At 44.3% G+C, this 13,194-nt stretch overlaps 1 protein-coding gene across 2 annotated transcripts in view; it reads right to left on the bottom strand.

Moving 5' to 3' along the window:
• The window catches only part of SEC14L1 (SEC14 like lipid binding 1), a 41,415-nt gene extending 29,509 nt beyond the window's left edge, over nt 1-11,906 (bottom strand). Inside the window, exons 1-2 of one of the 2 annotated variants that reach the window (XM_066332076.1) lie at nt 11,790-11,906; nt 10,004-10,095 (exon numbers count right to left, since the gene is read on the bottom strand). In XM_066332076.1, the coding sequence (XP_066188173.1) occupies nt 10,004-10,066 (63 nt within the window). In that variant the 5' untranslated portion in view covers nt 10,067-10,095; nt 11,790-11,906. Of the gene's footprint in view, nt 1-4,402; nt 4,422-10,003; nt 10,096-11,789 lie in introns of those variants that run through there. The other variant, XM_066332078.1, reaches the window with a different exon arrangement.
• Between the last annotated feature and the right edge of the window lie 1,288 nt (nt 11,907-13,194).

The following is a 13,194-nucleotide window of genomic DNA, read 5'->3' as shown; positions in this document are numbered from 1 at the left end:
CGAATTTTTTTAGAGACGCACATAAAACCAAGAGTAAATCATTAAGCTTGTCCTACCGTTCCTTCTAATTACCATTCCTTGTCTTACAGCAGCTGAACAATCACAAGCACGCTCTGTGTCGCCAACAGGCATTTCACAGGCACGGGGTATTGTCACACTGAAAGCAGAATTTGGTGCTTGGCTTCCCTTTTCCTTTTCCAGTTAACAAAATTGCGTGTCTGGTTCCTCTGCAGTCAGTTTTTTAAAATTCAGCTGCAATCCCACTGTGTCCACTGAGGATCTATTTTTAGAACAGTCAAATATTCCTTGCTGCTCTATTGTACCACGCTTAGGTCTCACTTTTATGAGTCCTATAATTAGTATTCGTCACTTGTTTGGTCTTAGAATCACAGACACTTTCAATAAGAAGGTCTCTTACAACATGTTTAACATCTGGAATATGTTAGGCTATTTTAAATAAAATTATTACTGCGCAGACAAAATCTAATTTATGAGTGGAGGAGGACAGGATGACTACAGAACTGCTACAGTGTGGGCTCAGAATTCCTCATTAAACCATTGCCTGAGAGGTTCAAGACCTGTACTACCACAAGGAAAAAAGTCTCCAGACTTTCCCCCAGCTCCATGAAGGTTCAGTGGAACAGGTTTGACTTCATTGCCTCAGACTTCACCCACCAGGTTTTCATTTGGCCCAGAGGCCACTGGCCTCTAAGCACTGCACCAGTGATTCCACTCTCCCAAGACTATCATCAGCACAGTGAGCTTCCCCAGAAGAACACAAAATTAAAGATAAATAACAAAGCCTTGGTTTGGCTTTTGGACCAGGAAAATATCAACTTCCAGGTAGAGAGCAGCCATACTCTGTGTTAAGCAAACCAATTAAAAAGTTTTAAGTCCATCATTTTAAGTTGACCATGACTAATGTCAATGGAATGCCATCAAAATGCAGCACAGTAGGGTCTGGAGCCTGCTCACTTTTTACCTCACGCTAGCAAGTGTAACAAAAACCCACCTTACATCCATGTCTGAAGTATCAAGAGCCCTCAAAAAGGTAAAAAAATGATGGTGGAAAACCAAGAGTACAGAGCCACAGTTCCTCATGTGAAATCGAACTACGGAACTAAGACCAACCACCACCATGAAAATGAGTCATTTCAGACCTGAGGGAGGAACCTGCCAGATCTAAGAGGGCAGGCAGCACAGAGAGCCTGAGCCAGGCTCTGCTGCCTCTTCTGACACAAGGAGCAGGAGGTGTGAGGCTGAGCCAGCTCTGCCAGCCTCAAGGGAAAGGATCCATCTCTTGACACACCGTGTCATGAAGCACCAGCTCCTGCTGGAGAGTGTCACCTCAGAGTTCTCTGGGCTCCAGAAAGGAACTGGGAGCACAAGAAATCAAGCACATGAGATGTTATTCCTGACAACGGCACATTCTGGACCAGAAGGGCTGTCAAGACACATTGCTGGAGGATGAGAGAGTATCCTAAGAGAGTGTTACCATATGTTTATCTCATTCCTATCCTCCCCCTGGAGGCAGATACTGCCCTTGGCCCCTGCCTGAAAGGCAGCACAAGCTAGAGAGGCCTCATGGTGCAACCCAGTTCTGTGCTTCTCATTAACAGACAGAACAAAAATCCAAATTCATCATCCAGATATCGATAACCAGGTAATACCAGTGCCAGATCCATCACTGGCATGGTACAACTTCTGCAGTGCACCCCAATAAAACATAGACAGAAAACACAACCTAGCTTCAAAAGATAAGCCAATTAAAAAAAAAACAAAATCACCAAAAAAATAGTAGAGAATAATTTGATTCTTTTCTAAAATGAAATTAAACTCATAGATTATAGACAATCACTTCTTTGTTCTTCACCCTCCTTTAAAGCAAAAAAGGCAAACAAAAGCATGAATCAGTTTAGTCAACACAGAACAAACAAGTTCAAGTGAAATTGCCTTAAATCCTGTTCATTACAACTTCAGTGGCTGAACCACGCACACGATGAAACACTTCAATAGAAATAAGTAATTTCATAGAGCCTTGAATTCAGTAATGAAGACCTTATCTACAAGCCAACGAACTGCACAGCAAAGAGAGTTTTGCAAATTATAATGTATAATTTACACATTGAATGAAATAGCCTGAAAAAGGCATCCTCTGGAAAGGCTCCTGCTGCCTGGCACGCCTGAAGTGGACAGAATGTCTGTGGCATTTGAATTTTACACTAAATGAAGGGACACAATGCACGCAAGAAAGGAAGTGCTCTCATCAGGAAGCTGCTCTCTTCTGCTGTGGCATAAACAACTCTAAATGGCACAGTGCCACCCTGACCATCACCAGGGAAATACTCATCTTCACAAAATGAGATCTCTTATTGTCACAGTGATATGATCTAATATTACAGCAGCAGCAGGCACGGCAGAAAGTTATCAGACAGGCTGAGATGGTGAGGTTTGCAGTGGAGCTTTCAACTCCTGCACAAATTGATCTGCATATATTCCAGAAAGCATTCATACTCAAGTTATGAGAGCATCAACACCAACAAAATGAAAACAGTTGTAATTATCTAGTAATCCATAACCCTACTGATTTAGATATTTAACTTCATCAATCTGACCACGACAAAACTTTGAAACAATAATTTAATAAAGCCCAAACATGTATAATTAAGAATTAAAACAGTTTAATAAAAGTTCATTTTCTTATGCAAAAGAGTAGCTTCTCTTTGCTCCCTCCCACGATCCCTCTGCTGTTGCCAGAGTTAAAGCTGGTAGCCCGGTGATATTTTTATTTTCATATTTGCTGATATATAGAACCCAAAGCCTAATTATAGTAAAGTAAAACCCAAGAGAAGTCCAAGATAGAAATGTGAACTTTTATACATGAATACAAAGCAAGACAGGCAGCCAGTCCTTCCACGTGTGATTTTGTTCCAGCACACAACACAGAAATTTTTCATTTTCATTTTTCTGAAGCAAGGAGAGAGCCCCCTTTATGCCAAAGCAACTCACAGAATCCATAACTCCAAGCCATGCAGTGCAATTTGCAAGTGCTTTGCACTGCTAAATAATACCTGAAGACTGCTGAATCAGGTTTCTAATGGCCCCTTCATTTACTGTTAGAGAAAGCGGCTTCTGCATTTTTCAAACTGCAGATCCCTAATTATTTCCCTACGGCATGGAGGGCTCTCAGAGTGCAACCCCAGTGACAGATGCTCTGCTGACTCCTTTTTCTTGCAGGCAGCTGCCAGCAGCTCACCCACAGCACGGGGGGGACGAGCACCTGCTCCCACAGGGGTGGCCAGCAGCCTTAAGGGAGCCCAGTGAGGAAACTGGGCTGACAAGGAATTCACCTTCCTTTTTCCCAAGACAGCTCTGGCCCAGACGTGTCTTTGCAAGAAAGCAAGAGCAGCAGCCTGCTGCATCAGCTTAGCTACAATGGGAAACCACATATTGGTGATATTTCTCTGACCCTGAGAAGGCAGAGGCCGTGAACCACAAGCTGAAAGCCTCTTTGGCCTGGGCTGCAATCAGCATGACTCGAGCAAAAGCTATGCAGAGAAAAGGCAAGAGCTCGAGAGCTGATCTCCAGTTGTGATGGCTCACTGCTGGCCTGAACTCTGGCAGTGCTGCCCCAGGCTGCAGGGGAGCCCGGGGGATGGCAGGCAGACCTCCCAGCCACACTGCCACCAGCTGAGCCCAAACACCACCGACTGACTGCTGATGGCTGAAACCAGCTGCAGGTCGATTGTGAGAAAGTCGAATTATTAAACTACCTGTAATAGGCCTTACTGAACATTTACATGAGCTGCTAACCTGACCTGTCTTAACTCTATCTCAAAAAGGAAATAAAGTGTTAAATAATTCAGCTTAACATCCTAGTTCTTCACTTAGAATACACGCACAGTATTTTTAAACTACATGAAAAACTACATGAAGACTAATTCACTTGGGAGAAAAGGAAATAGACCATTTAAGACCAACCTGTAATTAATTTCAACTTGAGCTAATTAACAGCTTTCCTTGCTTATTCTCGGAAGATTCGTTCTACATTGAGAATGGAACAGTTTAAAGATTCCATTGCTGGCCTCCTGCCAGGAACATACTGACTCCAAAAGACGCTCACAGCAAAAGCAATCCTGGTTACAACAAATACCTCCTCAATTCTGGGTTCCAGCTTCTGGACTCTGACTGAAGGTGCTTTATGGGAAGTCCTTGGGCAGCACAGACAGCCCAAGAAATATGGAAACACCTCATTCTGATCTCTAAGCAACCTCTGGCCTCTCACTGGATATGTTTTTTTAATCAATCCCCAAAAAATTCACCCATCTCCTTCCTGCAAAGTTTTGAAGGCTTTTACACATGTTCCCTTCTGTCTAAGCACACATTAGACCGTGAGTTATACCTTCTCCAGACTGTAACTGTAGAACCCTGAGTGTCCAGGACTGCAGGATGTGTAACCATTTCTTTTCTGCCAGATCCCCACATATTTAAGAGTTTTAACTCAAAGGCAACATCACTTGGCTGGATCAACAGATCCTGGAGCAGCACTTCACATCAGAGCTAAAACACCTGCAAAGAGTGAAAAGCTTGGAGTGCTTTCAGAACAAAACACAGGAACTGTTTTGGCACATATTTTCCTTCTTCTGACACCTTTCAGAGTGTGACAGTAGTGGTGGCTCAGCTTCTAAAGTGCAAAGGACTTGTTAAAAACTGACTCAAAGCTTTCAGCTAACAAGAGAACTGCAGCTGTCAGCTACAGTCAGGTCACGTGTTGCCCAAAAAAAACCAAAACCAAAACCAAACACCAAAAAAAAAACCCAAAAAAACCCACCACCAAAAAAAAAACCCAGACCCAAACAACAAAACACAACCAGGAAACCAAGCATGCAAATAGCTAAGCAGGTCATGAAATAACACAAAATAAAACATAAATTGCACTGTTAGCAGGCTGCTAAGTCAATATTTTCTCCTAGTGCTTAAGTGAACTCTCCCATTTGTTACCCACAGCTCATTCCAAACAAGTGGCCAAATAATGATTTGTTCTTACACCATGTGCTAACACAGGAACCACCATCAGCCAGCAATGAAACTGCAGGCATTTAATATAAATTCAGAAATTCCACACAAGGCTCTGCTCCACCAGAGCTTTACCAACACATTTCTAACAGCAAATAAAGCTAAGTTTTCAACAAAGAGAGGAAGCAAAGCAGATGAGACTCTGGGAGTTCTACAACAGAAGGGAAAACAGCTCAGAGGTTTTGGAAGCCGACACTCAAGTTTATTCCCTTCCCCAGGATTTAAGTATCCAAGACAAATTCTCAGCAAAGTGCACTGAATCAAGGGAATAAAATACTTCTCTATATATTTAAAGCCTACTTTGTGCTTTCAAAAGCACTTGCAGAAGAGCTTCCTTTTTCTCACCAGCCTCTCAGCCCCTCTTCACATTATGTGTGAAATGCAATTTTTCCAGGAAAACAAAATGAGACTGGAAGGAATGAAAATGGCGAGTATTTACGAGCAGGTGTGGCACTTAGCTTGATACAGTTTGAATTTTTTTTAAATTACTTTTTAAAGTAATAGCTTTTATAGTGAAATAATAATGTACTGCTGATCAGGAAGCTCATTGCAATCTAGACCAAGGGACTGTACTTTGCTTTGTCAATCTGCAAAACCAGATAATTTTTTTCCTAATCTACTCCTATCAATGAAGCGTTTTTATCCCATTTACAATGTTACTACTCACCTGTAATTTAGGGATACTTTAATTCATGAGATATACCTTAAGAACTGTTTTTTAGATCTATAAAGTCAAAGAGACTCAGTCAGCCTGATGTCCAAAAGCAGCAAATTTGAACCATTAAAATGATAATATAATCAAAGGCACTACACATTATACTTGCTAAGAAAGATTCATGCTTGAGATACTTCAGATATTCTAAAAGAACAGTGGCAAAATGTCAGATAGATTTTTTTTTTAATTCCCATTATTTCTGAAACCAAGTAATTTGTGACTGTAAATAGGACATTTTCTAAATGGGCTGAAGAGCAATACATTTTCCACAGAGCTTTCAGAAACTTAAAAAGAAAAATCCCGCTGGTCAATGGTTCAATCCAATGTGTGCTTTTTCAAACATCTTATTTATTTTCCATTTGCATAAATTCCACCCTTGAAATGCCATTGCAACTGATTATTCATTATTTAAATTTACTTTGGAAATTAAACTCAAGGGGAATTATCTAAAGTATGTCAGACTGAAAATGAGCTGCAAATCTCCAAAGTTAATTTTAGCTTCATGTGTGTTAAGGAAGATTCAAGTTCTTAACTGCCTTTTAATATTAAGAACTACTTATTCAGCAAAGTCCCTATATTACTTTAAATGTAAACCTCTTTAAGCTAATATAAAAAAAATTGAATCTGTAATCTTTAGAAGTTTTCTAAAAGCAGCTTCTCAGTTTTTTTCTCCAGTATATTTAACCTTGGTAACTTGACAAGTGAGTCTAAGTAAACAGCCATTTTTCCACATTTCAGCTGCTTCCAGCATTACGTAAACGCTGAGCAGGAGGAGAAGTGACATTCTAGTCAGTCTCCTGAGCAGCTGTGCAAGCTGCTTTTTTAAATACATAGCCACTAACACACAGAGATTCCAAGAAGTCAATTATGACAGATATTCCACAGAGCAGCCAAAAACCATCAGGTCAGCTTTGGAAACTATTTGGTGAAATCATCTGGTCTGCGTAAGGCGTGTCAGACTAAAGTGTGGTAATTTCCAGCCTATGATTCTACAATCTTTCCAAGTTTGGGAAATAGTTTCATTAAAAGATTTGCACCTTCAACATTATCTGGAACCTGCAATTTGCCAGTGGAAGGAAATCTTCAAGGGAAATAGCTTATATTAGATTTTACACAGCTGGACTTCAATGATGAGGGAAGGTAGGAAGCTTTGAAGAAATGGATGCCACCACTCCCTCCAGCCTCAGCACCTCACCAATTCCCAGTGGGAGATAAGGGGTCGTGCCTTAAGGATATTGTCAGAGATATATTAGGGTTTAACAGATGAGTTTTAGATGTCAGTAGAGGAAGCATAACAGAAAAACTTATTTTCAACATGACTTCCACTTAGGAAAAGAATTTTTACTCTTGTCAATTTTAGAAGTCTCTATATCATACTTGCCTGCAAATACTTTTTTTCTTTACAATCTTGGCTTAGATCAAAGTGGAATTAAATTCAAGGGGTTTTGTCTTATATAGAGCTGCAGTCACCCTTCCCAGAGAACAAAGTTGCCTGGGAAAGCACTAGAGCTGCATGAATGGAATGCTGATTGTGCTCCATTCTCCCTTAAGTAGCTCTTGGAAACCCAGGAAGGGGGAAACAGGCAACTCGGAAGTTTGCACTGTAAATTACCCACTCTGCAAGTGGCATTCACTCAGTGGCTTCTAGAAAGGAAGAATTAATGCTGATTTTTCTATCTGAAGGCTAAATATTAGTTTGATTTAATGAGTTCCAATTTGGAATCGCAACGTGATCATCCAGGGAATCTTCCTGTGCACAAGGGCTTCATTGACACTGATGAACTTCATTAGTGCTCCAGAGAAAGAATTACCTCAGGAGTTCCACAGAACACCCAGGGAAGAGAGGACAATTGGCCAAATAAAAATCTTAAAAGTACTCAGCACCTGAACACAAAGATGAGATCTCACACAACAGCCAGGTTAGAAACAGTGATTTTTGTTAAGATAATTCAGCACACAGAACATTGCTGCCACACTGACCAAAGTTTTCTCCAGAGATTTTTTACTGACAGATGAGTATCTCTGGGTGTGGGTTTAAAGCTCTGTTTGAGGACACATCCTCTCAAGGGCTTTGGCAAATAAAAGAGAGGGACAGAGGAAAATCAAACACCACACATAAGTCATTTATTGGGTGCTTTAAATCCAAGCCTGGTACACGCCTCGTTTCAGAAGAGCTGCTGGCACTGTTAAAATAACATTATAGCATTTTTTGATTAAGACTATGCAACATAGTGCCTCCACTTTAGGGAGCACAGAACTTGACACAAGCATTCCTTCCAGAAATTCTTCATCAACTTATGCAATCACTGTTCAACCAAGGGGAAACAGTAACAAAACAGTAAGAAAAACAGTAACAAAAAGCATCCAGCTTGCATATACAGTTTATATTCCTCACAGAATTTGGCTCAGGGACTCTTGTACACACTTCAGAAAATGCATGGACAGTTTTGATGGATCATCAGCAGGAATTTTACAAGTTTTAAAAATCAGTAACAGCAACAACATGGCAGGGAGAGGATGTTCATCCAGCGCTCACATTCTGAACAAGTACAAGTGACAATCCACTGTTCTGACGCAGACTAAATAAATCAGATGTATTATTGCTCAGCTAAACTTCCAGCCTCAGAAAGGATCCTGTTTGGCTGTTTATTTTTATAAGCATTCTTCTCCTCTTAGTTCCCTTTTAATTTTTAACTTTTATTTGCAACCTAGTTGCATACCTACTACAGCCTCTGGCTTTCTAAAAAAAAAAGCCTTAATGTAAGGGAAGACTTTATATTTGTTACATATTCTGCAGATATTACCCCTAAGACACAGAACAGTTTGGGAACACTCAGTTAATACTAATAGTCAGAAGCGGTTTTAATTACATCCAGCAAAGTGTTGTGGACAATTTTGATGTCAGCATTTTGACTCAAAATATCCTTGAAGAAATAACTCAGGGGAAGAATTTTTGCCTTCAATTCAGCAGCAAGGTAAAGACTCATCCGTCTAGCAATCAGCCAGGGAATTTAATTTAAGAAATTAATTTTGGCTGATTGATCTAAGAGCCAGTATAACTTCCCTGAAGGCTAAAGTTACAGACACCATCAAATTTCACAGAGATCACCTGAAGCCCAGCTGTCAGAGTTACTGAAGTCATAAAAGACCTTACACATATCACAGTTGGCTTCTTCACTGCTCAGCAAAATAACAACTCTGCCTTGAAGTGTCTGCAAGAGCAAGACCTGATGTGTAACACTGGAGGCAGCCTTAGGAATGAGATAAAAAGAAAAGCAAGTATTCCCTGTAGAGTGATCTAATCCTTTTTTGCCCTGTGACTGCAAAGAATCACTTCTGTAAGGAACCCTGCACTCCAAACCACGTGATCTATCTAAATATTTACACTATGAGCACTATTAAAACTCTCCTCCAAAGCCATTAAACACAGTATTTTCAGCAAGTGAAATCAAACAATTATTATGTAGATTACGGTTCACTTTTAACTGTTTTTATCAGGGAAAAGCTCCTTAATTGCTCTAACTCATAAGAGCCCCACAGCTGTGGTTTCAATGGAATATACTTTAAAATGTCAAATACCTACTTCCACTCTGTTTTCAAAAAGGAGAGAAAAGGGAGGGAGAGGAGGAGAGGGAGTCAAAAAAGGAAAGAAACCCAATTAAATTTCCTTCTTTTCATTACTATTTGTACCACTATCCCACCAATTAGCAACATGCACCCAAAAGACTTTTTGTTCATCCCCCTGGCCTCCCTACCATGCTTTCTTGTCCCTTCCCTCAAAATGTTTGGAGTGTCCTTTCCCCCTTTTCATTCAGGAATATCCTTGCTTTCATGGCTTTCTCTGCGCTCTTTAACCCTGTAAACTCTACAGTGATGAGAACACAACCATAGCAATGTTTTAATCAGCATACATGACATTTCCTCCTGTTCTAGAAGAGCCTGCCTCCACTAACCAACTTCCAGACACTTCAATCCTACCTTTGCTCTAACTTTCAAATACATCTGTAAAACTTAGGCAGAAAAAGAGAGCACATTATGTTAAAAAAACCCCACTCAGGGCAAAGAAGAAATCATTGAAACACACAACTCTCACAGTTTGCATCTTATTTTCAGTTTTGTATGTTCTACAGTATCTATCAAACCAAGCCCAGCCAGTGCTCAGCAAGACAAGGAACTATCAAGAAGGAAATTACAGCAAAAATGAATACTTACAGCCATAATTAACTCAAAAGGGTGTTTATACACCCGTACGGGGGACTGGTACTTCTGCACCATGGTTGCAGTTTAGTGAGATCAACTCAAACCTGCAAAAGAAATTTTCAAAACCATCTGTCAGACGTAGGAAGCCATTTTCAATTTTCTCTTACAATTAGTCTGTGCGTGGTACCACGCTAGCAATTCCACAGGAAATCCTTCACAATTCCTTGACAACCTTTTTTAAGACCCAACAGGGGCCCTGAAAAGCTATATATATATATATATATGTATTTCTGTCAGAACTGACTTATCATTTCTTCCAAGGACAACATAAAATTAGCACATTTTTAGTCCACTTTTAGTAACAAATCTTCAACATATTTTATGACTCTTTGTCAGGATGGTGACATTTCCTGTGCTGCTGCTGAGAACCAAACACTGACACATCCCAGCGACAGGCAGAGAAGCATTTCCCAGTCCCCCAGCACAGTATGTGGGCTGCCCTACTCAGAGCAGGGACTGGGCAGGGGCAAAAAAAAATACAGAAAGCACAAACAGAAGTTAAAAAAAAAAAAAGTGTTAAAAATGCTTGTTGGCAGAAAGAAGGAAAAAAATGGATTACTAAAGCACACTGATGGATCAAGGGCATTCCTTGAGCATCTCCCCAAAAACTGAAACTTTTGAGAGAGAAACTTGGGAGATAGATGGGAAAAATAACTTTGAGAGAAATTCCACTACGCCGCCAGAAAAGATTCACTGGCAGCACGGAGGGGAATCACTCCAAAGGCTTCGTGCCTGCTCTACCCAGCAAAGTGCTTGACCCGAACTCTCTCGACCGCAATTTAGGTTTATTGAAAAATTCTGGCAATAGCACTCGCCTATGAATCGCGGGCTGCGAGCCAGCCTCATTTCTGCGAGAAATGGGTTTGCTACAGCAAGTTGGCTTCACTTCTCCGCCCGTAGGGCGCTGCGGGAGCGCTCCGGGACCCGGAGCCACAGGAACAAAACCCCGAGCCACAGCAAAGTTCTCCGACATCCCAGCCCGGAGAAGAATTTACCCGTGACTACCTCGCGCCTGTTTTTTTTTAAAAAAAAAAAAAAACAACAACCTACCCGAATCAGCACAAACAGCCGCAAACCCTCTCTAATCCCCGGACAAAAAGAGTTACACAACAAAGAAACTCCGCGCTCCTCCCGCCGCGGCGGAACCGGGACAGCCCGGGAGGGGACGGGATGGGGGGACACCTGTGACAGCCCCGAGCATTCCCGGACGGAACGGGACACTCCGGGAGGGGACGGGACACCGCTGACAGCCCCGCAGTGACCAGGACATGCCGGGAGAGGAAGGGACACCTGTGACAGCTCCGCGCTGCTCCGGAGGACACCCCGAGAGGGGACGGGATGGGGGGACACCTGTGACAGCCCTGAGCACTCCCGGAGGGTTCCGCGACACTCCGGGAGGGGACGGGACACCGGTGACAGCCCCACGCTGCCCCGGAGGGACCCGGCTAGAGCCGCCTGCCCGAGGCGGCCGGAGCGCAGCGGCTGCAGCGCCGCCGTGACCTGCCCGAGGACCGCCACCATCAGCACCACCATCATTAGCACCACCACCATCATTAGCACCACCACCCCCCTCCACCACGGGCAGCGCCCCGACCGCTCCTCGGGGCTCCCCGCAGCCAGCGCTGAGGAGCCGGCGGGGAGCGGGCGGACAATGGGAAAGTTGCCGCGGGGCAGGGCGGCGGCGCTGAGGGACGCGGGGCGCGGGCGGGAGCCCCGGGAAGCTCCGCGCCGCCCTTACCGCTCGGAGCCGGCCGCGCTCTCCCCTCATGCCGCCGGGGCAGCGCCGTCCTGCGCGGGAGGGGCGCGCGCCGCCCGTCGGTCGCGGTGCCGGGCGGGGGCGGGCCCGCGCCTGCGCGCTGCCGGGGGCGGGGACGCGCGCGGCGCATGCGCGGGGAGCCCGGCGGCCGTGAGGGGAGAGGCGGCCCCGCGGTGATTCCGGTGGGAAAGGGTCCGAAAGGGCGAACGGTGTCACACCCTGCCGCGGAGAGAGACAGCTTACACTAGGCCAGGCTGCTTCGAGCACTGTCCAGCTTGGCCTTGAACACTCCAGAGATGGGGCAGCCGCAGCTGTTCCGTTCCACTACCTCACCACCCTCACAAAGAATTTCTTTCGAATCTCCAATCACAGGATCGGTTAGGGTGGAAAAGACCCTTTCACCGAGTCCAACCAATGACCTAACACCACCTCGCCGATTGGCCCATGGCACTACGTGCCACATCCAGTCTTTTCTTTAAACTTTCCAGGAATGATGACTGAACAAATGTACACCCCCTCTCTGTCCTTGCGAAGCCATTCCCCATTGTCCTGTCACGACGTGTCCTGGTGAATACTCTTCTCCCTGTCTTTCCTGTAGGCTCCCTTCAGGAACAGCATGAAACTGACTCAGGGGATGTTTAGGTTGGATATGAGGAGAAGTTTTTCTCCCAGAGGGTGGCTGAGCACTGAACAGGCTCCTCGGGGAGGTGGTCACAGCACCGAGCCTGTTTGAGATCAAGGAGTGTTTGGGCAATGCTCTCACAGGGTAAGATTCTTGGAGTGTCCTGTATAGGGCCAGGAGTTCAACTTGATGATCCTGGTGGGTCCCTTCTCAGCACATTCTGTGATTATATATTGGAAGGCTGCAATTTGGTCATCCCAAAGTCTCCTCCAGGCTGAACAATCCCAATTCTCCCAGCCTTTCCTCATATCAGAACTGCTCCAACCCTCCAAACATCTTGGTTCCTCCTCTGTAGTCACTCCAACAGGTCCATGTTCTGTGCAGGAGCCCCGGAGTATTCCAGGTGGGGTCTCACCTGAGTGGAGCAGAGGGGCAGAGTTCCCCTCAAACACACAGAGTCGTGTACACACACCCTGGGAGCAGGAGGGCATGGACAGTGGGACAGGGGAACTCCTGTCCCCTCAGCCCCCTGAGCATCCTGTGGTCCCACACCCCTCATGGCCCCTGGCCTGGAGGGCTCTGGGTGGGGTTCAGGCACCATCAGGGGCAAGGTCAGCTTAGGGCAATGGCACGGAATGGTGCTCCAGGGCCATGGTGCTTCATGGAGCTCAGGGATCCACCTTGGTCACTGCTGGAGCATCTGTCCCTCTCTGTCTCCATAATCAGCATTCACCCAGCTCAGGGTATTTGCAGTCTGGGATGCCT

The sequence above is a fragment of the Sylvia atricapilla genome, chromosome 18 (genome assembly GCF_009819655.1).
Source record: "Sylvia atricapilla isolate bSylAtr1 chromosome 18, bSylAtr1.pri, whole genome shotgun sequence".
NCBI classification, from domain to species: Eukaryota; Metazoa; Chordata; class Aves; order Passeriformes; family Sylviidae; genus Sylvia; species Sylvia atricapilla.
Note: the sequence above shows the minus strand (reverse complement) of the source record. Positions and strands in the feature narration are given on the sequence as shown.